This window comes from Thamnophis sirtalis, unplaced genomic scaffold (assembly GCF_051295495.1).
Source record: "Thamnophis sirtalis isolate CommonGarterSnake01/CBP01778 unplaced genomic scaffold, rThaSir2_p1.2 scaffold_2, whole genome shotgun sequence".
Lineage (NCBI taxonomy): Eukaryota > Metazoa > Chordata > Lepidosauria > Squamata > Natricidae > Thamnophis > Thamnophis sirtalis.
Window position 1 is genome coordinate 7,426,614 of NW_028261382.1, and position 27,695 is coordinate 7,454,308.

The 27,695-nt window shown below is 44.7% G+C and overlaps 1 protein-coding gene across 1 annotated transcript; it reads right to left on the reverse strand.

The window, feature by feature from the left end:
- Positions 1 to 318: 318 nt before the first annotated feature.
- TIPE3 (TNF alpha induced protein 8 like 3) lies at positions 319 to 27,493 on the reverse strand. The gene is made up of 2 exons (XM_087704186.1): positions 27,240 to 27,493; positions 319 to 1,849 (listed from the first exon to the last, which is right to left on the reverse strand). The coding sequence occupies exons 1-2, from the start codon at positions 27,289 to 27,291 to the stop codon at positions 1,287 to 1,289; spliced, it is 615 nt and encodes a 204-aa protein (XP_087560312.1). The 5' UTR covers positions 27,292 to 27,493; the 3' UTR covers positions 319 to 1,286.
- Positions 27,494 to 27,695: the final 202 nt, after the last annotated feature.

A 27,695-nucleotide genomic window follows, 5' to 3' on the forward strand; every position in this document is an offset into this window, starting at 1 on the left:
GGCCATCTGCTGTTCTTCTCTGGTATCCTTTTCATTCTGCATACCACCCAAGGTGTCTACTACTCATCAATTGTCCGTTCTTCTCCCGGTGACTCTCCAAGCGAGCATGTCCTCCTGATGGAACACTGACGGGATGATGGAAGACTACAAGGAGATCCACCATGCCTGGAGTCCCTGCTCCATTTCAGAACATCTCTTGTTGCAGCTGAGCATGAAAAGATATCTGAAAGGGCCTGCTCGGCCCAGTGTCCGTTTCAAACTTTCTCTGCTCTAGAACTTCATTCGCTTTGGTACTAACTGCAGTAACGGGTGAGGACTTTAGGGAATGAACTTTTTAAAACAGCGCCTCTTTTAAGAGTCTTTCAATTATCCTTCCTTAAGAGAATTAATGCCAACTTTCCCCATTATTTTCAGTGCACCCTTTAAAAGGAGCGCTTTTGATTTTCTTGCATTGGGAGTTTTCCCTCATTTTTCTTCAATTTGGAGTGTGCGGTTTTTCTTTTAAAACAAAGCTTGGTGCTCGCTCTTCCATTTTAAAAGTTTTCTTCTGCCATGAAAATGTGGGCCTTTTCATTTCCTCTCCAAAATGGATCTTCGGGTTTATTTTCAGTGGTGGAATTCAGCCGGTTCGCACCTATTCGGGAGAACCGGTTGTTAACTTACTAAGCAGCAGGGAGAACCGGTTGTTAGAAGAAATCTCCTTTTGTTTTTTTCCCTGCTTTACAGGGCTAATCCTGTAAGGAAGGCAGGAAGGAAACATTCTGGTGTTGTTTCTAGCCTCATCTTGATTGTCCGGCTTACAGAAACTGCCTCTCTGGTTAACCCTTATTCCATTGTCACAGCTAAGGCAAAGCGCCCATCGACCTGAATGACGTTGAGTTGGCCACGCCCATCTAGTCACATGACCACTGAGCCACGCCTACCCAGCTGGTCATTAGAGCAGAGAATCGGTTGTTAAATTATTTGAATCCCACCACTGTTTATTTTGCAGGGCTGAATTCCAATTCGCACAATTTCTTTTGCATCGTAAACTGTTCTCTGCATGAAAACGTTTCTTTTTTCTGTTCGCGGGGGGAAGTGCATCTCGTTTCTGGTGGCTGTTCATCACGAACGGAATGTCACATGTCCCAGAAACAAAGTATTTTGTTACCAAGATAATTTGTCCTGTGGGCAGAGGGTGTGTGTGTGTTATAAAAAAAAATAGCAGGCTCTTGTATTCCTTTCCCAACTCTTGTTTTTCTTCTCTTAATTTGATCCGTTCTTTAAAAGTTTTGGAAAGTTGGGTTTCAGAGGATCTTCTCGTCAAGTAGTTTGTTGATCCCATCGCAGATCTTTTTGAGGTGTGGACGGCATTCTCCATCCAGGCTGTAGAGAGCAGCGAGGAATTCGACAGAGGCAAATTGATCAAAAACGTGGTTAATCCGCGCGTGAGACCTGGCGGTGAGGTGCCGCTCTACGAGTTCATGGACGAGATCTCTGCACTCGTTCAACAGTCCCGAAAGGACGTTCTTGTCAAAGGTGAACTCCACTTCGTAAAAACTGACCACCGTCATGGCCGCCTGGTTCAGCTTCTTGCGGAATTTCTCGATGATCTCCATCTCGCCCGCGTTGAACTGGTTGTTTCGGTAGAGGATCGCAATCTTGATGGCGACTTTGATCAAGTCCTTCATGATTTTGTGGGCGTCTTTCTTGCTTTTCATGTGCTCGATGGTCACTTTGTACAACTCGTCGAAGATTTCGCTGCTGGTGTCGTCGATCAGCATGTTGGCCATCGTCTTGCTCGCCATCTTGCTCAAGATCTTCTTCTGGGCTTGTAAAGCGAGACTCTTGGAACTAAAGTGATCAGGACCTAAAGGACAACAAGAGAAAGAGAGGATTAATTGCAAGTCGTTTGTAATGTATCTCATAGTTTAGCATAAGCGCTGATACCTTTATTTCATTCTTGCTAATAACCTAGGAGAAGAAAGCTAGGCGCCACGGTGGTGCAGTGGTTAGAGGGTATTAAAGGTTCCCCTCGCACATATCTGCTAGTCGTTTCCGACTCTAGAGGGTGGTGTTCATCTCAGTTTCAAAGCCGAAGAGCCAGCGCTGTCCGAAGACGTCTCCATGCTCACATAACCGGCATGACTAAACGCATGGAACACTGTTACCTTCCCACCAAAGGTGGTTCCTATTTTTTCCACAGGCATTTTTACGTGCTTTCGAACTGCTAGGCTGGCAGAAGCTGGGACAAGTAACGGGAGCTCACTCCGTTACGCGGCGCTAGGGATTCAAATCACCAAACTACCAACCTTTTTGATCAACAAGCTTAGTATCTTCCGGCTGTCTGGAATTTGGCAGTTCAAATCTCACCAGGCTCAAGGCTGACTCAGACTTCTATCTTTCCGAGGTGGGTAAAATGAGGACCCAGATTGTAAGGTTCCTCCTTAGTAATTCTCAGAGTCTATCTTTGATAATGATGCAAGTAATTGCTTTAGTATGGCAAGATTTCTGTTTATAGTTGAAGAACAATAAAGGAAACTGCTTGGAAGAGATTCTATATGTCTTTCTTGGTTTTTGAGTCATGGAGGCACAGTGGTTAGAATGCACTATTGTAGGTTAATTCTGCCGACTGTCAAGAGTTCAAATCTCACCAGGCTCAAGGCTGACTCAGTCTTCTATCTTTCCGAGGTGGGTAAAAGGAAGACCCAGATTGTTGGGGGCAATAGGCTGACTCTGTAAACCACTTAGAGAGGGCTGCGAAGCACTGTAAAGTGGTATATAAGTCTAAGTGCTATTGCTATTCAGCTACAAATACTCATTTCAACATTTTTTTTCATATTCAATCAGATAAAAATGTAATCACCTAATGTAGATTTATTGCTCAAGGCCACACACAAGAATCTAGTCAACTAAAGTTCACAATTAAATTGGCGCCAGATAAGGGTCAATGGAATTCAAAAGAGGTTGGAGCTTGGACTGTTTGTGGCAATGCAAGGACTCTAAACTGATGACGCATTTAACTCCATCCCCCCTCCCCAACTCTGCCTGCTCTTCTCTTACAAATGTGGATGGACAGAAAGTATTAAAGTGGTGTGCTTTTTGGCCCTTTCTCATATGCATATTAGAAGGCACACATCCCTTATCATTTGAGAATCTGGAATAGCCAGTGACAGCTTTAAAAAATGATTGGTGAATGATTGCAACCAAGCTATTTTGTAAAACAGAGTCTCTCTCTCTCTCTCCCTCTCTCTCCCTCTCTCTCTCCCTCCCTTTCCCTCCCTCTCTCTCTCTCTCCACCTCTCTTTTCCATGGCAATTAGAAGCCACCAATAATCCATATATGGGGAGAATTGCAAACCCGACTTTTACTTGATTAATCTTGTGTAGAATTGAGGGGGAAGCTTACAGAGGCTTTTGAAGCCATATGGTGTCCCTCCCCCCCTCTCTTTTTTTTAGAAAAGCAGGACAAATAGTAGGCGGTGAGAATTGGCTAAGCAAAGCCAGTGAAAGCTGTCAGATTCTTTGCTATACGCAAGTTGCTTCAAAGATGTGCCTGTTTTGGTCACTGGGAGACACTGTTGCTTCGTGCTCAGTGGCTGGGAGCCCCATTTCCCTGTTGGGGAAGGAGAATACCAAAAGCCACAAAAGTGTGTTTGTGTGTGTGGGGGACTTAAAAACCAAAGAATATATATTTAACGGCATCCTCTTTAAGACGTCGTTTGCATCTTTCAATATTGTCGCCTGATGATCTCGAGACACATTTGCGATGAGCTGTGTTTGTAGCGCATCTGCAAAACTACATCCCTTCATTTGATTTTTTTTTTAAAATCCCTTTTATAAGTGGATTTAGGCTGGCGATTTCTTGGAGCTGCTTAATGAAGGGGAATGAAAAACCAAAATAAAACCAATAAAGATTTCTCCCCCCCCCCCTCTTTCGCTCAGCTCTGAAACTGCTTACGGAATTCAAACGAGAGGTTTCGGAGCTTTGCGATTTACTGCCCAAGATTTCTAAAGTAGACCACCATTTATTTGAATTAATATCTATTTAGATTATGGGGAGAGGTGTTTTTTTTAGCAGGTTTGGGAAGGGGGGGGAGGAGGCCAGCACAGCTGATCCTCCTAGGCACATTTGTAATATTCTAAACAATGGCGAAAATGACTGAAGGCGTAAAATTAAGAATAGAAATGATGAATAAATGAGTCCTTTCCCCCTGCAAATGGACATCTGCATTCATTTTGAGAGGGGTCAAGATTCTCCCCACCCCAATGTGCCAGTTTTCTCCATGTTCTGAGAATTAGCTAGTCAATGATGGTCACATCTGAGTTCAGGCCAGTGGCAGGTTTGTTAGAGAAAAACAGACTGGAATAGTAATAATTCAGTTAAGAATCACTAGATGAGAGTTGGTGCAGCAAATGAGGGCAGGTTTAAAGGCATCACGAGTTTGGCATCATTATGTCCCTATTATCTAGCACCAATTTGGCTTGATGATTAGATCTGATTCTTGTGTATAGGCAGCATGAAATAAACTCCCAGTGCTTTGCACTGCCCTGTTCAACTCCAATGGAAGATATTTGTAGCCTGTAGTTGATCTGTAGCAATAGCAATAGCAGTTAGACTTATATACCGCTTCATAGGGCTTTCAGGCTTCAGCCCTCTCTAAGCGGTTTACAGAGTCAGCATATCGCCCCCACAATTCGGGTCCTCATTTTACCCACCTCGGAAGGATGGAAGGCTGAGTCAACCCTGAGCCGGTGAGATTTGAACAGCCGAACTGCAGAACTGCAGGATGGATATATATATCTTAAAGAGGATGGCGTTAAATATATATATATATATATATTTGTGTGTGTGTATGTATAAAGTGTTATGTCAAAGTCTAACACTTTGACATAATTATTTCCTTGGCTCAGGTGATAAGAGAAGAGATCTTGTGGCTTAGAGGTTAATATAACTGCCTAATATGTAAAAACAGCCCAGGTTCGATTCCCAGTAAGGGTATGGCTAGCTGATGAGAGCTACATAGCTTGAAATAGATAATATATATATATGTGTGTGTGTGAGAGAGAGGGGGGGGGAGAGAGAGAACTAAACAGAACATTGTTTGGTTGAATAACCAAGGCTTTTTTTTAAGACTATCACTTTGGGAGGAGGATATATTTCAACTCTGCATCTGTGTGAACTTCAGATCAATGGATCAGAAAGAGCAGAAGATATTCAGGGCTATTATTGATACAAGCACTGAGACTATAATTATCGACAGGACAGAAAGGATACGAAGCGTTCTTTAAATGGAACCTTCCGAAAATATTTCCTTCGCCCTTCCCATATCATAAATGCAGACTATGTGAGCATCTGTGAGATTCCCGAAATATTTTATCTCCAGATGGCCGAATAAAACGTACAAAGTGTTACAGGGTTTTTTCTCTCTCTCTCCCCCCCCTCCCATACGTGGGTCGCTCAGCTATGTTATTTGCATGTAAATATGGTGCCTGTTCAACACAGGCATGCAAATACACAATGCACAAAACCAAATCCCTTCCACGAGCCAAGAAATACAAAACTTGAACCTTCGCTACTCAATGCTGCGGCTGAACGAATGAAGACTGTTAAACTTACAACTGTTTCGGCATCCCCAGATTCACATGGTTAAAAAAACCCTGGGGACCTGGCAACAGGCTTGCAGTTACAATGATCGCGGTGTCCCGTCGCCATTTGCAATTGTCTCCGCTGGCCTCTGACAATCCAAATCAATGGGAGAAGCCAGATTCGCTTAACGACACACAAGTAACTCCAGAACTGCAGTGATTTGCTTAACAGCAAAAAATCAATTGGGACTCACCTCACAACTACCTTACTTAGCAATTCTGCATCCTAACTGGTCGTAAGTCAAGGACTACCCATACCAGGTAAATGTGGATGGAATAAAGCTGCATTTCCCCACTTTTTGCTGGAAATCACTGTCCCAGTTAACTAAAATTGCGCTGCCCTTGGCTGAAAAGCAATCTGGTTCAACAAGCTGAACCTCGTGGTTTGCAGAAATATTTAAATAGTTTTAACAGTGCAATCACTCACTGATGATCCGGGGTGTAAACAAATGTCAGGAAGAAATATGCTGATGAAAAAAAATCAGCTAAGTGTAATAATTCTAGTTAGAATAAATGCGTAAAAATCCTCTTGGTGTAGAAAATGGGGAGATGAAGCATTGTTTTGGCTTAGTCTAAACACACCACATAAAAACTCTCGGGGGTATAGAACCTGTGAAATACAGTTTACAACTCTGGGTTCAAGGTTGTCCCAACAATGCTTTTTTCCCCCCAAGAAGCAATTGGGCTTCCTGTTTTTTCTTTGAAGATGTTTCGCTTCTCATCCAAGAACAGTGGTGGGATTCAAATAATTTAACAACCGGTTCTCTGCCCTAATGACCAATTGGGTAGGCGTGGCTCGGTGGTCATGTGACTGAGTGGCCGTGGCCAACTCAATGTCACTCACGTCGATGGGCGCTTCGCCTTAGCTGTTACAATGTCATAAGGGTTAACCGGAGAGGCAGTTTCTGTAAGCAGGTCAATAAAGATTACGCTAGAAACAACACCAGAATGTTTCCTCCCTGCCTTCCTTACAGGATTACCCTGTAAAGTGGGGAAAAAACCAAAAGGACATTTCTTTCAACCACCGGTTCTCCCAACTGCTTAGAAAGTTAACAACCGGTTCTCCCGAATAGGTACGAACCGGCTGAATCCCACCACTGTCCGAGAAGCTTCTTCAGGTATGGAAGCTTCTAGGATGAGAAGCAAAACTTCTTCAAATAAAAACCAGAAAGTTCAGTTGCCCCTTGAAAAAAGCACCTTTGGGACAACCATGAGCTGGATGGCTGAGAATTTGCATAGACATCTAGCTTCAAAAAGTTTGCTACGTTATAGAAAACTGGGTCCAGAATCACGCCAAGACAGATTTTAAAAAATCATGGTTTAACAAACCAAAATGCTTGTATCTACTCAGAACACTAGAAGGCTAAATCCAACCACAGCGGCTTAGCCTGTTGCTGGAATCTCATCAGAGCAATAATTGTAAACTCATATTTAATTGGCATGAAAGCCGATTAATGTTGTTGGGACTAATTTTGAATAAGAAAGCAGTCATCAGCCATGCGTCCCCTAATTCTCTCATCAGCATTCCAGGCATTGGTATGGTGTGTTAGTCACCCCGAGTTTAATGCCTTATATTTCTCTTTTGACTATTGTTTAAAAATAGCCCCCCCCCCCGTTTGTTACTTAGGGATGGAAATAGATCTGAATAGAAATGGGGATGAGCCACGAGCATTGTTCACTCATAATGCAAAAATCTAAAGTCTGATCTGCTGTGTAATTCTTTTGTCTCCAGCGATTCTAATTGCAACCCCAAACTTGTCAAACATCTACTGAGCTAAGCCAATTAAGGCTGAAAGCTGTGGATATTTACACACAAGAGAACTGCTTCAGAAGACTGAAGGCTAGGAGGTTTCAGAAGAAACCATTGGCAAGCCATGATAGCCAAGAATAAGAGATTGGAAAGGCCCTTGGAGGTCTTCTAGTCCAACCCGCTGCCTAGGCAGGAAACCCTACACCACTTCAGACAAATGGTTATCCAACATCTTCTTAAAAACTTCCAGTGTTGGAACACCTTCTGGAGGCAAGTTGTCCCACTGATGAATTGTCCTCACCGCCAGGAAATTTCTCCTTAGTTCTAAGTTGCTTCTCTCCTTGATGAGTTTCCACCCATTGCTTCTTGTTCTTGTTCTACCCTCAGGTGCTTTGGAGAATAGCTTGGCTCCCTCTTCTTTGTGGCAACCCCTGAGATAAAGGAACACTGCTGTCATGTCTCCCCTAGTTCTTCATTAAACTAGACATACCCAGTTCCTCATATGTTTTAGTCTCCAGTCCCCTAATCCTCTTTGTTGCTCTTCTCTGCACTCTTTCTAGAGTCTCCACATCCTTTTTACATCGTGGCAACCAAAACTGGATGCAGTATTCCAAGCGTGGCCTTACCAAGGCCTTATAAAGTGATAGTTTCCATCCATTGCTTCTTGTCCTGCCCTCAGGTACTTTATAGCAATAGCAATAGCAGTTAAGACTTATATACCGCTTCATAGGGCTTTCAGCCCTCTCTAAGCGGTTTACAGAGTCAGCCTATTGCCCCCAACAACAATCCGGGTCCTCATTTTACCCACCTCAGAAGGATGGAAGGCTGAGTCAACCCTGAGCCAGTGAGATTTGAACAGCTGAACTGCAGAACTGCAGTCAACTGAAGTAGCCTGCAGTGCTGCATTTAACCACTGCGCCACCTCGGCTCTTTTCTTTTCATTTTCTTTTGCAACAATTTTTTTTATTTTTTGTTACCTATTTTAACTTCTTTTTTATTTTTTAATTTTTATTTTAAACACATAAACACATCAACAAAAACAAACACATGACTTAACACAACATAGGAACAAGAAGTTCCATCATATATCATACAGCAGTTCCGTATCGGTTTCTTTACAGTCGGTGTTTCCCCTTCTATACATTTCTAGCTTGCATTCATGGTCCCCTTATTCGTTATCCATTTTTATGTACTATTCTATATTTATTTATACTTAGCTATTTATAACAAAATATTGTTTACCTATATTATGCTTTATATTCTTACTATCATTTATTCTCTTACGTACAATTATAGGTATAAATTCACATATTTATTCTTTTTCTTTGCCATTCTTATACTTTTGTTATTCCATTTAAAAGGTGATAATATACAGTTTGGGTTGCTTTGTTTATCATCCCTAGCGCCTGTTGTAACACCACCTTATTTTCCCTTTCCTTTTTCCCTCCCCTTCTCTACTTCCTTCCTCCCTCCTCTCCTTCCTCTTCCTTCTTCCCTTACCTCTCCCCTACTCCTACCCTCTCTCTTCTCCTTCCTGCCCTCTCTCCTTCTCTTTCTCTCCCTTCCACCCACCTCTCCTTACCTCTTTCTTCTTCCCTTGCCTCTCCTCCACTCTTCCTCTTCCCTTCCTACTATCTCTCCTTCTCTTTCTCTCCCTTCCACCCTCCTCTCCTTTCCCTTCCTTCTTCCCTCCCTTCCCTACTTCCTTCCTCCTCTCCTTCTCTTTCCTTCTTCCCTTAAGAACCGAAGTGTCTTTTAAGAACCCAAATATCTCCTCGCTGACCCTCCAAATATTGTTTCAGCCCAAGGCAGTATTCTCTTCTACAAAGACTTGTGGCTCAAAAGGCCAGTTCTCACCCACCTGCTCCTCCCTTTCTGTTGTTCCAGAATCTCAACCATTTCAAGTGGTCTCGGTGAGAATTCAGAGCACCCTAAGAGCCTTTGCCTTTTAAGGCATGGAAACTACAGTATTTTTGTGACCCTTTCATTTTAAAGGGGAACCCCGAGGAGCCATTCATCACAACAGACCCAACCCTAGGGGTGAAGCTTTGGGCATGCCTGATTGGTTGGCAGATGAACTATTTGGGGGGGAAAAAGATTTGGGAAAGTGATGTGGATCTCAAAAAATGCTTACATTCCCCTCTAGACACCTCTTCAAATTGGCCAAACACAGCCAATTAATAAATCAGCGGGTTGCATTCTTAAGACTTCCAGATGGCAAGATTGCCGCTTTTTATGGGCACAGATTAACTTTCAGCAGAGAGCTAACAAATAGAATCTGTAAGTCATGTTTCCATCCCAATTTGAGTTGCTCCTCCAAAGAACCCAAATTTAATGGACACCCTGGCAATGTCCTAATCACTTTCTATTATTCTACTATGCATTTTTCTATGGTGGGAAAGTGGGAGGGGAGGATTGTACGGAGTTAGATGGTATGTAGCAGGGGTGGGTTTCAACCGGTTCGCGGCGGTCCCTGCGAACCGGTTGGTCGCCGAACCCGGAAGTAAGTAACTTCCGGGAACGGCGAAGCCCCCCCCCCGCGCCCGCGCGCACCCGCGCGCCTGCTCCTTACCCGGTTTTGATGAATTCTGCGCTTCCACGCATGCGCAGGACGCATACAGCGCCTGCGCGATCCTCCAGGAGCAGCTGGAGCATCGCACAGACGCTAGTACGCATGCGTGCGCCACGCACGTGCACGTGCGCGAGGACGCCGCCGGCCTCGTTCCAACCGAACCGGTTGGAACGGGGCGAGAAACCCACCCCTGGTATGTAGCCATAACAAAATTCTTCCTAGAAAGCCAAGGTCATCCTTTCCCTCTGGAATGAGCTGTCCCCGGGGCTTCATATAATCCCCGACCACCGGTCCTTCCGACGCGCCCTAAAACGTTGGCTTTTCCAGCAAGCCAGTCAGCTGAAGTAGCCTGCAGTGCTGCATTGAACCACTGCGCCACCTCGGCTCTCATTTTTCCAGAGGGGCTCATTCTGTATGGATGAAAGCAAGCGATTGAAGACTTCTCCAAGTAGGGTATTTAATTTGCCAATGGTCCTTCTTCCATAAATAGTTTCTGATTAGATTTGCTGATGAAGGCTTCCTACCTTTCAGCCAAGGTTTCCAGATTGGCAGTTCGTAGAGGAGGCCAACGAGTAAAGGGGGGGGGGGAAAGAGGGGGGGGTTGCTGTGAAAGTGTTGCACAGAAAATTGGCAACTGAAGACTCTTCCCGGGTTCATTCATGCCCGTCCTTGCATTCATGAAATCTGGCAAGCAGACAATGTCAGTTGCAATCAGGGTAGCTAGCAACTACTCTGCGCCTGCTGTGTAAATGATAGCAGTGACCCAATATTTCTTTTCTTGAATTAAACCCATCTTATATCTGGCTATTTTAAAACTATCATCTTCCCCTGCTCCCCAGTAACACCAGAAGCAATCCAATTATTATTATTTTTTTTCATATACAGATTGGAAGATGATCCTGGAAAGAATACCAACAAGTTCTAAACTCTTTCCTGGCCTGCTAATAAGGACCGTTAAAAAGGAGGGGGGGGGGAGAAAAAAGATGATTTCCTTGTGACAATAAAGCTTGGTTGTTCTTGGCAACAGCTTTTCCAACTTGCCACATAGCTACTTCATAGCTGGCACTGCCTGTAAGAGCTGCTCAAGAGGCAGAAATCCAACAGGCCCAGCTTTCCAGCACAGTGATGGAGCAAATCCAGACGTGTTTGGGGAGTTGAAGTCCACACATCTTAAAGTTGATGAGGTGGTGAAACACTGTTCCATAACACCGTGAGCTAGATGTCCAAAACGTTGCATTATTAGTCAGTGCTAATGGGTTATCAAAGTCTGTGCTGGTGAAGGCCACACCTTGGGTTTTCGATTCACACAATCTACGAAGCCAAAGTTGAAGCTGTGATTTGCGTCAGGCCTGCATTTATATTCCTTTTAGAATTGTGGCCTGCCACACTTTCTCTGATTTCATTATGCTGTTTCTTTAAGTATAGTCGATGGGAGGGGGGAATAGAAGGAGTAGGATTGTGGAATGTATTGTTTTCATTCTTTACTAGAAGCCAAGGTCATCCTTTGTCTCCGCACTTTCACACCTGACCAGAAGCAGTTGGGCGTAGACGCCAGCCTAGAAGAAGAAGATTGGACCATGTGATGGATTGTGGGTGTGGGGACAAGATCATGAACTTTTAACTGGGTGGGATTCTGATGTAACTTCCAGAGTTGGAATCCCACAGCATGATGCCAACATGCCTGTCTTATTAAATTGGAACTTTAAGCATAGTTTTGCCTTCGACTCTGATTTAATTCTGCATGGTATTTGGAATGCTGACACTTTGATACGTTGTAGACTATGACCATCAAGTGTGACAACTTTTCAACTTCATTCAGTGACCCTCAAGGCGTATCCGTGAGTCTCACGGACATAATGGTCGCACCTCTGGAAATTATGCTAAAGCATCGTCATCTTGGTGAATATTTTTGTGGGGGGAGGGGGTGTTATGAAAATCCTAAGAACTCTCCCATTTAACAAAATGAAATTCAATGGTGAAAAAGTAAGGTTCTACCTTTAGGCAAGAAAAGCAAAATGCACAGGTACAGTATAGGTGATACCTTGCTCAATAGTAGTAACTGTGAGAGGGATCTTGGAGTCCTAGTGGACAACCATTTAAATAGGAGCCAGCCGTGTGCAGCAGCTGCCAAAAAAGCCAACACAGTTCTAGGCTGCATAAACAGAGGGATAGAATCAAGATCCCATGAAGGGTTAATACCACTTTATAATGCCTTGGTAAGGCCACATTTGGAATACAACATTCAGTTTTGGTCACCACGATGTAGAAAAGATGTGAAAACTCTAGAAAGAGTGCAGAGAAGAGCAACAAAGAGGATTAGGGGACTGGAGGCTAAAACATGAAGAACGGTTGCAGGAACTGGGTATGTCTAGTTTGATGAAAATAAGGACTAGGGAAGACATGATAGCAATCTTCCGATATCTCAGGGGCTGCCACAAAGAAGAGGGAGTCAAACTATTCTCCAAGACACCCGAGGGTAGGAAAAGAAGCAATGGGTGGAAACTAATCAAGGAGAGAAGCAACATAGAACTGAGGAGACACTTCCTGACAGTTAGAACAATTAATCAGTGAAACAACTTGCCTCCAGAAGTTGTAAATGCTCCAACACTGGAAGTTTTTAAGAAGATGTTGGATATCCATTTGTCTGAAGTGGTGAAGGGTTTCCTGCCTAAGCAGGGGGTTGGACTAGAAGACCTCCAAAGTTCCTTCTAACTCTGTTATTCTGTTACTCCTGAACTTGCAGAAATAGGATTCCCCCTTAATTTTGATAGGAGCATTAGCAGAGTCTGAGAAGAGAGAGGCACTGGTTTTATTGATAATTCTGACTGCCCTTTGCTCTGTTTTCCTTCCCCCATTTAACAATTGTACTGTAAAGGCTAACGAATCTGATCAGTGGTGTGTAAATCAACGTGTGTCTCATTTCTATCTCCTATCGTAACCCCACAGAGCTTTTAAATATTGTGTGTCTGAGTCATGAGAGATCTTTCCAGTTCGTAATGTAGAGTTTGCCCGATGCTATAAAACATCACTTTTCCTGCCTATCTATCGTTCCTATTAGTCAGGCTCAACATTCAGACAGCAAATCCAATAGTAACAGGATGAATCATGAGTACATTGTTTAACATCTGCTCCTGTTTTCATTATGGGATTTACACTCACGTTATAATAAATATAGTGGCATCTCGCCACTCTCTCTTCCAAAAAGTTGAGATTTTTGAAAGATGGCTTCTCTTCCCATCTAAAGACTAAAAAGTCTGCTAAAAGAGAGAGAGGGAGCTTAAAACCGTCTGAATCAGAGGCAAAGGAACGGATGGAAATCCATTACTCATTCTTTTTCAGCTGCATTGTTCAAAAGGGAAACAGGAATTCCTTAATATGACTTTTTATATTCCCCTTGATATGGGTCAGTAATGGAAGTCATGAAAACAGCTACGTCGTTGTCTTGGTGACAACTGGCAGGAGAGAACAAGTGAGATTCTCTCTCTCTCTCTCTCTCTCTCTCTCTCTTTCTCTCTCTCTCTCCCTCCCTCCCTCCCTCTCGCTCTCATTTTTCAATATACATAGAGAACTCATCCATAAGATGTATGGTTGGCTGTAATGGGCCTAACCTGGCCGTTATTTTATCCCCAGAACATCTGATTCAAATTTAGCTACACTCAGAAAGCTTCAAACTTCTCAAAGAGCTGCTGATACAGTTCTACAGAGGAATTATTGAGTCTGTCATCTGCATCTCTATAACTGTCTGGTTTGCCAACAAGACAGACACAGACTTCAAGGGATAATCAGAACTGCAGAAAAAACAATTGCTACCAATCTGCCTTTCATTGAGGACCTGTACACTGCACGAGTCAAAGAGGGCTGTGAAAATATCTACAGACTCCTCGCATCCTGGACATAAACTGTTTCAACATCTCCCCTCAAAACGATGCTATAGAGCACTGCACACCAAGACAACTAGACACAAGGACAGTTTTTCCCTGAATGCCATCACTCTGCTGAGCAATAATCCCCACAACACTTTCAAATTATTTACTAAGACACTATTCTTCTTCTCATCCTTGCTACTACCTATCTCTTCCCACTTATGACTATAACCATGTTGCTTATATCTTTACAATTTATGTTGTTTATTTGTTTCCTAGTATGATTTGATTGCTTATTAGTAACCTTTGACTATCACTAAGGGTGGTATCTTATGATTCTTGATGAATGCATTCTATTTTATTTTTCTTTATGTACACCGAGATCATATGCACCAAAGGCAAATTCCTTGTGTCTCCAATCACACCTCGCCAATAAAGAATTCTATTCTATTCTATTCTATTCTATTCTATTCCATTCCATCCCATCCTATTCTTATGATTCTTGATGAATGCATTCTATTTTATTTTTCTTTATATACACTGAGAGCATATGCGCCAAAGACAAATTCCTTGTGTCTCTAATCACACCTGGCCAATAAAGAATTCTATTCTATTCTATTCTATTCCATCCTTCTATTCTATGCTTTCTTCTATTCTATTCTATTTTATTCTACTCTATTCTACTCTACTGTACTCCCTATTCTATTCTATTCTATTCACATCTGGAGAGTCAAGGCTTCAGTGCCAACATTCATTAAATGCACGGTGGTGCACTTTGATCTCATTACAGAGTTTTTAACTTAATTCTAATCCTAGCCTACAGAGCAGGCAAGTCCTTGAGATGCTTGTGAGTCTTTTCTACTGGAGATGACTACCCTTCAGCAAACTCTTCATCCGTCCAGGCCCAGAAAGACCCATGAAGTCTCTGCAGAGGGTGATGCACAACATGCAAAATCCTTTTCTTAAAGGCCTCCATTCTTGGCGCTCTCCTTACCACTTGGCTGACTCATAAGTCTCCTCCGGCGCACAAAAGAAGCAGAAGAAAAAAGGAAAAGGGAAAGGAGAGGAAAAAAAAACCACCAGAGAACAAACTGCTTTCCACAGCAACCGAGGTTTCTTCTGGTCTCTATTATGAAACATGCAGCAACCATCCAGATCCGTTCTAAATTACACCTTCTTCCAGCTAACATGAAAACAACACCTCACCAGCCACCATGATGGCAAGCTGGCTTGGTGGAAACAGATACCAGTATTTTTTTTTTTTTTTTAAAAAGGCCTTTGGATATCTGACGACAGAAGGAGAAAATGCAGATCTTCTGCCTGCAATGTTGGGTGGAAATAATGTTTATTAATCATGAAGAGAATAGAATAGAATAGAATAGAATTCTTTATTAGCGGCTTCAGCTAGTCCAGAATGCGGCCGCGCGAGTGATCGTGGGTGCACCTCGGTTCGCCCACATAACACCTATCCTCCGCGAGCTGCACTGGCTACCTGTTGACCTCCGTGTGCGCTTCAAGGTGCTTCTCACTACCTATAAAGCCCTTCATGGTAGTGGATCTGCGTACTTGGGAGACCGCCTTCTGCCAATTACCTCCTCTCGACCCATAAGATCCCACAGATTAGGCCTCCTCCGAGTGCCATCTGCCAGCCAGTGCCGGCTGGCAACTACGCGGAGGAGAGCCTTTTCTGTAGCAGCTCCGACCCTCTGGAACGATCTCCCCGTGGAGATTCGTACCCTCACCACCCTTCAGACCTTCCGCACAGCCCTCAAGATCTGGCTATCCCGCCAGGCCTGGGGGTAAAGACTATAGTTTGCCCCCGCCCGAATGTTGAATGAATGTTGTTTGATCTTAATTACATACTGTATTTTTATGTTATTGTACGTCTTCCCCTCCCATAAGTTGTTAGCCGCCCTGAGTCCCCTCAGGGAAAAGGGCGGCCTATAAATAAACGCAACTCAACTCAACTCAACTTTATTGGCCAAGTGTGATTGGACACACAAGGAATTTGTCTTTGGTGCATATGCTTGATATCCTGCTGGGTTAGGGTTATAGCCCCCATTTCTCCCCCACTTTTAAATGCAACTGTGGCTTTGCGCAAAAAAACACCACCTCACTTTATGCAGGATTTTTTTCTACTCAGTTTTGCAACTTGCAAACCGAATCACAAACCGAGGCAATTTCAAGCCCATTAAAACCTGTTCCGAGGACTAGAGGGAATACTTCTGTTTTGGACCTTCCATGGAAGGCAGATCATAAAGTACGAACCACGAGAGTTTATGGAAAAAATGATTGCTCGATGTTGCAAATTAGATCATAAAAGATACAAGCACCAGGCCGATAAATTATACTCTGATTCCCAGTCATAGCGCCCCACCCCACCCCCTCTCATAAATAATGTTGAAATGCAGGACTGCGCTTCCTGGCAATATTTATCTTCCTTCCACTAATCTGGAGAAGCTGTCCACGGTATGATTTAATGAGCGTCCACTTTTTCATGTCAGGAGGAATAGAAAACACGGAAGCGGTTTTGGAGGCTTCAGCTGGCAGGGAAAGGAATTCCTGGACGAGGCAGCAAACCGATTTAGACAACTCCACAGCTGGGTGCAAACTTCATTTGGACGGCCAGCTGCCAAAGCAGTCACATGTTTGACCTCCACTGGGCTGAAGTTGTACCCCCCCCCCAAAAAAAAGAGGGGGGAGAGAAGCATTCCGTCAAAGAAAAAGCCGTTGCCAGCTTCCCCCACACCCACCCACCCCGTCGCTGGTTGCAATAGACCTGAGAGTTAATGAAATGCAATGTCTCTCTTGCGCCAACTCTTCACATTCAGAGTAACTGGTATTTGTGGAAACTCTGAGAATACCTCTGGGTCTTTTTCCCTTGCAGGCCTCATGCGTGCAGCTCATTTGAGATTTCAACCCTGTATTTTCTAAGCTGCAGCCAAGCCCTGGGTTCCCCTCCAGGGGTGGGCTTCGAAAAATTTAGCAAGGGTTTCTCTGCCCGGTGGCTGAATGGGTGTGGCCATGGTGGGGGTGGCCTAGTTGGCCTACTGCACAGTGGGGGGGGGAGTGTTTTTGCCCTACCTGGGCTCCGGAGGCTTAGCCTCCGGGAGGGCAAAAATGCCCCCCCCCAGGCTCTGCACTTACCAGCATCCAAAACGGGCTGTGTGGGGACTCCTGGAAGGGGAGGAGCTCAGGGGTGGGTTCCGGCAGTCACTACTACTGGTTCGCTTGTGGGTGTGCATCAGTGGTGGGTTTCAAAATTTTTTAGAATCTCTTCTGTAGGTGTGGCCTGCTTTGTGGGAGTGGCTTGCCAGCCATGTGACCGGGTGGGAGTGGCTTGTCAGCCATGTGACCGGGTGGGAGTGGCTTGACAGTCATGTGACTGCGTGGGCGTGGCCAACTTGTAAAATGTGGTGAAACTCACTTAACAATGCTCTTTCTTAGCAACCAAAATGTTGGCTCAGAAACTCTGGCATTTGAAGCACGCAAGTCTTAAAGCTGTCAAGTTACAAGAGCCTTGCACCCCTAACCCTATAGGAAAAAAAACCCCAGGAATATTCAAACTTGATAGCTTTAAGACTTGTGGACTTCAACTCCCAGAATTCCTCCTCCAGTCATGTTGGCTCAGGAACTCTGGCATTGAAGCACTCAAGTCTTAAAGCTGTCAAGTTACAAGACCCTTGTACCCCTAACCCTTTAGAAAAAAAAACCCCAGGAGTATTCAGATTCAGATTTCAGATTTAGTTTATTTGTATTCTCCGGGAGGGACTCAGGGCGGCGAACAACTCAAAGGGGGAAAAAGGGAACGTAAAACACAATACACGTGATTAAAATAAACAAGAATCATACAACCATACAAGTCGAGAGAGGAGGGGAACTCATCAACCCCAGGCCTGCCGGCACAGCCAGTTTTTGACGGCCTTCCGGAAGGCCTGGAGAGAGGTGAGGGTCCGAATCTCTGAATCTCTTACAACTTGACAGCTGTAAGACTTGTGGACTTCAACTCCCAGAATTCCTCCTCTCGCTCTTCATCTTGATGATATGCGGACGGGCGGGAGGAGGGAGCTGGAACCGGTTCTAAACAGCAGTGTAGATTTGTGGAACCTCTTCTATAGAAGAGTTTAGAACTGGCAGGAACCCACCCCTGTGGGCACGCACAGTACAATAAAAATTGTTCTGCGTATGTGCAGAAGCAAAAAACAAGATGGCGGTGCCTATGGCGCCCCCTGGAAAACCGGTTCGGGGGCTTGGCAGGCCTGGGTTGCTGCCAGTTCTCGCAGCCGCCACTATCAGTTGGCCCGAACCGGAGAGAAGTGGCTGAATGCCACCTCTGCATTTACCCCATCCCTTCAATTTCTCGACACCTCATTCAGGAAAAGTTGCAGAGAATTTGAAAACCAGGCACCCTTTTCTGATGTTTAGCTTGTTCGCTACGACGACTTTTTCTTTATTAATTTATCTATTTTTTTAAAAAAAATAAAGATTTTTATTCACAAACATGTAAAATACACACACACAAAAGTTAGACGTACACCACATTTATACAATACAATACGAACAGGAACTTCCTGGTTTTTATAATAGCAATCATCAATCGATACCGCTCACCTTATACTATTTCCCCTTCTATTGTATTTCGTTTGGATTTCACCCTTCTTAACCCTCTTATTTTACCCATAACTATTATTTTTTGAGTTTTGTTATATTCCTTCATTGATTCTTGTTTCTTTCCTCCATCCACCTATATACCATTTATCCCATATCTGGTAGAATTCTGATTCTTCTTTTCCCTGGATTTCTTTAGTTAGTTTGTCCATTTTGGCACAGTCCATAACCTTCCTTATTATTTCATCTTCGCTTGGGATTAATTTGTTTTTCCATTTCTGGGCACACAAACTAATAGATAAACACAAACTAATAGAATTTATCTATTAGTTTGTGTGCCAACTCCATCTCTAGCCTGGAGCATCCAGCCACTTTTGGAAAATGGACATTTTTTCTCATACAGTTTCGCATTACGCATGGTCCTTAACTTATGACCGGTTGCTTAGCAATTGTTCAAAGTTATGACGGCTTATCTAGGGTCATTTTCAACCTGATTCCAAATTTCTGACAACCCCCACCCCCAGTCACGTGACTTACAAGCTAGAAATATCCTGACAGTGAGAACAATTAATCCGTGGAACAGCTTGCCACCAGAAGTTGTGGGTGCCCCAACATTGGAGGTTTTTAAGAAGAGATTGGACAATCATTTGCCTGACATGGTATAGGGCTTCCTGCTTGAGCAGGGGGTGGACTAGAAGACCTCGAAGGTCCTTTCCAACTCTGTTATTCTTTTATTTTAGTACTCCTAGATCTTCTCCATCATCTATGAACAGATATGTTCTTCTCAAAGTACAGCTTAAGTTTCCCACCCACTGTTCTTTCCTATCCTCAATTCCCCCCCCCCCCCAATTCACATTTTAAACCTCTTGAAAGGAAGTGCCTCTTTGGATACTAATTAACAGAGTAATTTCATCCCCCAGTTCCTATGACTGTGAACATCTGCTGCTTGGCTATTTCCTTCAGCGACTACCCCATTTTTATGCCTTTGAACTTTGATGCTGGAGAAGACTTCCGAGAATGCTCAGGGATAGCCAAGAAAGCAAACCAGTAGATAACCGAACAAGTCAGCCCCGTGGCACGACAAAACCGCGCTGGTCAAAATCGCGGCGATAAAATCGTGGCGATAAAGCCGCAACGTCATCACCGCGCGTCATCACCGCCGCGACAACAGCGCGGCAACATAAGGGCGCTTTAAAACGGCGCCGCGGCAGAAAGGTGACTTCATTTAAGGTAAGCGTTAGGATTAGGTTTAGGGGTTTGTTTTAGGGTTTATTTTAGGGTTAAGTTTAGGGTTAGGTTTAGGGTTAGGTTTAGGGTTAGGTTTAGGGTTAGGGTTAGGTTTAGGGTTAGGTTTAGGGTTAGGGTTAGGTTTAGCGTTAGGGTTAGGTTTAGGGTTTGTTTTAGGGTTTGTTTTAGGGTTTGTTTTAGGGTTAAGTTTAGGGTTAGGTTTAGGGTTAGGTTTAGCATTAGGGTTAGGTTTAGGGTTAGGTTTAGGGTTAGGTTTAGGGTTAGGTTTAGGGTTAGGTTTAGGGTTAGGTTTAGGGTTAGGTTTAGGGTTAGGTTTAGGGTTAGGTTTAGCGTTAGGGTTAAGTTTAGGGTTAGGTTTAGGGTTAGGTTTAGGGTTAGGTTTAGCAGTAGGGTTAGGTTTAGGGTTAGGTTTAGGGTTAGGTTTAGGGTTAGGTTTAGGGTTAGGGTTAGGTTTAGGGTTAGGTTTAGGGTTAGGTTTAGGGTTAGGTTTAGGGTTAGGTTTAGGGTTAGGTTTAGGGTTAGCTTTAGGGTAGTGAGTGCTTGGGAATGCGCGATTTTGCCCTCCGCGATTATGTCATCGCGGTAGGGTCGCGTTTTTCCCTAGCGCTTAGAACGGCGCGATTTAGTCTTCGCGCTTATGTCTCCGCGCAGAAGGGTTTCGCGGACTTGTGGTGGAACCGTCAGCCCAGACTCCTCACTCAAGGCACACAGGATTAGACTCAAATTAGACTGTCAGCGTTCCAGAAGAACCCCAACTCCAATTGAAAACTCCAAGACAGGCGTTTTCTCAAAGTTCCCTTTTATTGGAGTAGCTATACTGGCACATCTGGGAAAGCCCGAATCAGAGAGTTCCGGGTTTTCTCTCAGTAAGTCAAAAGCCCAAACCCAAGACCTGCACCCATCAGTCCATCACATTGAAGACTTGCGTGCTTCAAATGCCAGAGTTTCTGAACCAACATTTTGGTTGCTAAGCAAGAGCGTTGTTAAGTGTGTTTCACCACATTTTACAAGTTGGTCAGCCCACCCAGTCACACGGCTGGCAAGCCACTCTCACCAGGTCACATGGCCAGCAAGCCACTCCCACCCAGTCACATGGCCGGCAAGCCACTCCCACAAAGCAGGCCACACCTACAGAAGAGGTTCTAAAAAAATTTGAAACCCACCACTGATCAATCTATATGGAGATTCTCAGTCATCCATTCCCCACCATCCAGTCAGAGTTGAAGAAGCTTCTTGGATGAGAAGTGAAAACGTCTTCTAAGAAAAAAATAATAATGAGAAAGTCCAGTGCCTCTTGAAAAAGTACCTTTGAATTTCTAACACTTCTTCTTAGCTCACTTCCAGATTGGACAAAATAATAATAATTCTTTTGACGGGTGAAGATCCCAAATAGAGCCGAGGTGGTGTAGTGGTTAGAGTGCAGGACTGCAGGCTACTTCAGCTGACTGCAGTTCTGCAGTTCAGCTGTTCAAATCTCACCGGCTCAAGGTTGACTCAGCCTTCCATCCTTCCAAGGTGGGTAAAATGAGGACCCGGATTGTTGTTGGGGGCAATTTGCTGATTCTGTAAACCGCTTAGAGACGGCTGAAAGCCCTATGAAGCGGTATATAAGTCTAACTGCTATTGCTATTGCTAAATAACTTTTGCTCACTGTTTCTCAATGTTGACACTTCTCTCCCAGAATTCCTAACAGTGTCCAGGAAATTCTGGGTATTGAAAGCATATATCAAAAAGTTTTCAAGTCTGTATTTATAGCCTGCAAAGCTATACTATCAAAAAAGTGGATGGACATGGTTACAATCCTTTCTACTATGTATGTACTTCATCTACTGTATTCCTGGCTATAGTAGATGTTGAGAAGATCAGATATTTCAACGTTCCCCACTTCCTTGCTAATAAGCTTTTTTAAAAAAAACAAATATCCTTTCCACTGCATACTTTTGAAAGTCGCATTTCATTGTCTGCTTCCACTTTTCAGTACAGTTTGTGTCTTTAAACATTTTTTTTTTAAAGTAGCTTGCCTTCCTAGCGAACTATCCAGAGGAGACTAGTATCAAATCCTAGTCATTACATTGGTAAAAAGTGTTTTTATTATTCTCAACGTTGAGAATAATAAATGTGTTGTATTGAGGCCAGACCTCTTGCAACAGCTCCCCCCACAAACACCAGAATTCACATGTAATGTGAATGTAAATCCTGTAACCAAAATAGAAGCATATTTTTAAACAATTTACTCCGGACTCATTCTTTATTGTAAATATTAGTCTTTGATTTGCTCTCTCAAATCTGAGCCCTACTGATACGAACGCGAGATATGCAGGAAAACGTTTTGGCTTTATGACACAGGGCGAACTAACTCTATCTTTCAAACTTGAAACAGATTCAGTTCTATCCTGAGTGTTTTTTAAGTCCACATACTTTAAACTGGCCAGGTTTGAGAAATACTGTTCTTGTGATAGTGGCAAGTCAGCCAATGATCTATTTTATATTTATGTTTCTCTCCCAGAGGAAGGTAAACAGTAAAACCACGCTCATAAAAACTCTTAGATTAATAGCACGATTTGATGAGAACTTGCAAACCTCAAGCAATTGGGCAGGACACGAAGCAGTGGATGGAAACTAATCAAGGAGGGAAGCAACCTAGAAGAAGAAGAAATTTTCTTGATGGGGAAAACGATCTGTGGAAAGACTTGCTTCCAGAAGTTGTGGGTGCTTTGACTCTGGAGGTTTATAAGAAGAGATTGGACAGCCATTTGTTTGAAATAGTATAGGGCAGGGGTTCAGCCACCCACAGTTCTGGAGCTGCATGTGGCTCTTTCATCACTATGCTGCAGCTCTGGAGCCACATGTGGCTCTTTCATCCCTCTGCTGTGGCTCCCTGTTGTTCAAAATATGCGTCACATCTGCCAATGTGCGATGGCTGCTGGCACGTGATTTATTGAGCTTTTCAAATCCCTGGTATGCCAACCATGGTTAAATCCAAGAAAATAAAAGTTTCAGAAGAAAACAGAACAATTAATTCAACTAGTTTTGTGGCCGCTCAGGAAATAGTCAGGCACGGGAAGGTTTTTGTAGCTCCCGGCGTTTTCTTTTGTGGGGGAAATGGGTCCAAATGGCTCTTTTGAGTGTTTAAGGTTGCCCTGGTTATAGGGTTTTCTCTTTGAGCAGGAGGTTAGACTAGAAGACCTCCAAGGTTCCTTCTAACTCTGTTATGCTGTTTTTCTGTTAATATTCAGTTTCCACTTCCGTCGAGATTAGGCAAGCACAGATATAGTTGAACTTGTAACTCTACAAGGATACATTTTTAAATCCTACACATTGGTCCATACACCCTCATTTTTGGTTACTGGATGGGATAAGTGTGACTCATGTAATCCTTTTACAGGAATCGTCTCTACCAAAAGCAGATTTTTCCCATCTGGTCTTGTTTGGAAATCTTATCTGGTTCCCATCCAGGGAAAACAGCTGGTTTATGTAGCTTCGACCCAGTGCCAAAATCTGAGAATCCATGCTTGCTTTTCAGAGCCCCAGGTGCAGTTCAACCTCAAATACCAACTTTCTGGAGAAATTTGCATCAGGGAAAGTTTTCTTCCACCAGGTCAGAGAAGAAAAACAAAAGAATTGTATTTTTCCAGCACAGGGCTGGGAGAAGAGAGAGGGTCATCTAAAAGCTTGTGGACTAGCGTGACCCGTCAAAACCGCGGAGGACAAAATAGCGCTCGACGAAAGCGCGCATGTGACATCATCACAGCGCGACGAAAAAAATTAAAAATTGAAATAAAATTAAAATTAAAGCAAGCCGATTCACATAAAGGTAAGGGTTAGGTTTAGGGTTAGGTTAAGGCTTAGGGTTAGGTTTAGAGCGTTAGGGTTACGTTTAGCGTTAGGTTAAGGGTTAGTGTTAGGTTTAGCGTTACGTTAACGGTTAGGTTTAGGGTTAGATTTAGGGTTAGGTTAAGGGTTAGGTTTAGGGTTAGGTTTGGGGTGGTTAGGGTAAGGTTTTAGCTTTATTTTTACATTTTTCGATCACAGCGCGATGTTTTCGTCGCGCTGTGATGACGTCAAATGCGCGCTTTCGTCGAGCGCGATTTTGTCTTCCGCGATTTTGTGGTGGAACTGTGGACTAGACACTGCCCAAGGCAAATATATTCAAAAAGTGAAGAGACTGGGGATAGCGGTGTAGCGCTGGAAGAAGCCAAGTTAGGTTGCCATGTGGCATTTCACCTTAAAAGGTGGAGTTCACAGATCTCAAAGGGGCAGAGTAGAATAGAGTAGAGTGGAGTGGAGTGGAATGGAATAGAATTCTTTATTGGCCAAGTGACGCACAAGGAATTTGTCTTTGGTGCTTAGGCTCTTAGTGTACATAAAAGATACATTCGTCACGAATTATGAGGTACAACACTTAATGATAGCCATAGGGTACAAATAAGCAATCAAATCATACTAGGAAATAATCAATATAATATGACGTGCTGATAAACCAGGGCTAAAACAAGCCACACTTAAAAGGGGGTTGATTCTGGACAGGGGTGGGTTCCTCCCAGTTCTAAGCTCTTCTAGAGAAGAGGTTCCACAAATCTACCGTGCCGTTTAGAACCGGTTCCAGCTCCCTCCCCTCCCCCCCATCCGCACTTCATCAAGATGAAGAGCGAGAGGAGGAATTCTGGGAGTTGAAGTCCACAAGTCTTAAAGCTGTCTAGTTTGAACACCCCTGGGGGGGGGGGTTTCCCCTAAAGGGTTAGGGGTGCAAGGGTCTTGTAACTTGACAGCTTTAAGACTTGCACGCTTCAAATGCCAGAGTTTCTGAGCCAACATTTTGGTTGCTAAGCAAGAGCGTTGTTAAGTGAGTTTCACCACATTTTACAAGTTGGCCATGCCCACTCAGTCACATGGCTGGCAAGCCACTCCCACCCAGTCACATGGCCAGCAAGCCACTCCCACCTGTCACATGTCTGGCAAACTACTCCCACAAAGCAGGCCACACCTATAGAAGAGGTTCTAAAAATCTTTGAAACCCACCACTGGTTTGGGACCGATTGAAGGCCTTCTTCAACTTTTAGAGCCGAGGTGGCGCAGTGGTTAAATGCAGCACTGCAGGCTACTTCAGCTGACTGCAGTTCTGCAGTTCGGCTGTTCAAATCTCACTGGCTCAGGGTTGACTCAGCCTTCCATGCTTCCGAGGTGGGTGAAATGAGGACCCGGATTGTTGTTGTGGGCGATATGCTGGCTCTGTAAACCACTTAGAGAGGGCTGAAAGCCCTATGAAGCGGTATATAAGTCTAACTGCTATTGCTATTGCTAACTTGTCCAAGATCCAGCCATGCTGGCAACAAACATGCCAAGGTGCCATCTACGTTGGCTGGGGAATTCCGGCAGCTGAAGTCCACACATCTGAAAGTTGCCAGTCTTGACAAACACTGGTCTGAACTGTATGATATGCCAGCATCCTTCATCCACCTTTCAATCATGAGTCTTCCTCTCACTAGCCTTGGGCTTCACGCATTTTCCCTCAATCCAAGATCAATCCTCATTAGAAGATGCCCACATTCAAGGAGGCGCCTTTCCCCAACTATAGATTCCGCGGACATCTGATCATAGAGATCCACTCTGTTACATAGGAAGGGCTGAAATCACACAACATGCCAAGAACCAAACCCTAGCTTGGTTTCCACCTGTTGTGTGATGTTGATGGGTTCCTCAACATGGATACGAATCTAATTGAGATGCTTTGATAAACCATGATTAAACAAGGCATGGCTTAGTGCAAGATATGAACCCATTCAGTGAGGGTCCAGACTGCCCTTCCGTTAAAAGAAAAACAATACACAATGGTACAACTAGTGTACAGGAGTCTAAACTTGACTTAAATTAGTAGCGTTGACCTGGAAACAGCAACAAAACATGATTTTTAAAATAAATAAATAACCTGCAACCTTTTTCGATGGAGTTCACGGTGTGATATGTACTTTTTTTTACTAGGATCACAACAATTGTGAGTTACACACCACCGCGGGATCCATCCATCAGTTTTATAGCAGGGTGGACATTTGAATTCAGGTCCCCGGATTCCAATCATTTACACAGTACAAACATTATGTTCTCTCAAGGAACCCATTTATCACTGCTGAACCCCAACAGGTGACAATCTCATCCATTTTAGAAGTCAGAATTAAGTTTGATGCACCATGACCTTCCTGATCGACTCTTTTATCAAAGGTGACCATTCTGGACCACCTCTTGGTCACCAATGCCAGCCAAGGCCCTCCAGTCCATCCCAAGCACTTTTTAAAACCCGACCAAGCAGTGGTCTTCTAGAATAGTATAGAATAACAAGAGTGGGATGGGACCTTGGAGGTTTTCTAGTCCAGTGTTTCTCAACCTTGGCAACTTGAAGATGTCTGGACTTCAACTCCCAGAATTCCCCAGCCAGCGAATGCTATTGCTAATTGTTCTAGTCCAACCCCCTGCTTGCCCCCCCTCTTTCTCTCCCTCTCCCTCCCTCCCTTCCCCCTCCCTCCCTCCCTCTCTCTCTCTCTCTCTCTCTCTCTCTTAGGACCTGGCTACCTGAGAGACCATCTCCTGCCATTTACCTCCCAACGACCAACAAGATCGCACAGGTTGGGCCTCCTCCGGGTGCCGTCAACCGGACAATGCCGGCTGGCGCCTCCCCCCCCCCCCCCCAGGGCCTTCTCTGTTGCTGCACTGGCCCTGTGGAACGATCTACCCCTAGAGATCCGGACCCTTACCACTCTCCCGCCCTTCCGTAAAGCCGTCAAGACCTGGCTGTTCCGGCAGGCCTGGGGCTGTTGATTGATATCCAGCCCCGCTTAGATGGAATGGATGATGTGGAATTTTAATATTGTATTTTCTATTTTTAAATTTTAAATGTTTTTTTTTTTGTCTTGTTGTGAGCCGCCCAGAGTCCCAATGGGAGTGGGCGGCATACAATTTTTATTAAACTCGAAACTCGAACTCGAAACTCTCCCTCCCTCTGGTGATTACAGCCCTTGCAAAGTGCCCTCCTCCGCTTAAAACGCGTACATTGAGGGCAAACACACATTGTGGTTTATTTGACCCTGGCAGAAAGCAGGGAACGCAGCCAATTCAAGAAACCATGGTTTAGGCCAGTGTTTCTCAACCTTGGCAACTTGAAGATGTCCGGACTTCAACTCCCAGAATTCCCCAGCCAGCATTCGCTGGCTGGGGAATTCTGGGAGTTGAAGTCCCGACATCTTCAAGTTGCCAAGGTTGAGAAACACTGGTTTAGGCAAGCGTGAGAACTCGCCCAGCCTGCCAAGGTCTTGTTCTTCCTAGGCGGGGAAGGAGACCGACTCTCATCCCCCCCGCTTGTTACTTAGGAGCGCTCAGCCAGGTCCGGCCACCTATCAAGTCTCTGAGCATGTGCAAAGTATTTTCCTTCTGGACCACAGCCCACTCGCGAGCCGGGCCCGGGAACCGAACTGGCGGCGTGAAGCCAAGAGAAAAAGGGGCTTTTCTCCCCAGCCAGCCCGATTCCCACCCGCGTCTTTTCCTTCGCGCGCCCCCAATCGGAAAGCCACGGCTTGCCTTACCTGCGGCGGAGACCAAGTCCCCGTCGCTCAGCTCCCCAGAATCCGAGTCCATGGCGCTCAGGGGAGGCTCCGGTGCCGGGCACCGAGTAGGGCAGGAGCTCCAAGTCCTCCGCGCCGCCCGGCCGCCTGCAGGACCGCGGAGTCCCGAGAAAGCGAAGGGAGACGATTCCAGCCCCGCAACCGGGTCGCTTCCAGCGCATTCAGCAGCAGCAGACACGGCGACCGGTCCAGCCTGCTCCTCTCCCCCCAAAAAAGCGCTTGTCGCCGGCTCGGGCGGAGCCAAAAGGCAGGTGGGCGGCGCTGGCTGCGGGGTGGGGTGGGGAGACACAGAGAGAGAGAGAGGGAGAGAGGCAGGGAGGGAGGGAGGGAGGGGGAGAGAGAGAGAGAGAGAGGGAGGGAGGGGGAGAGAGAGAGGGAGGGAGGGGGAGAGAGAGAGGGAGAGAGAGAGAGAGAGAG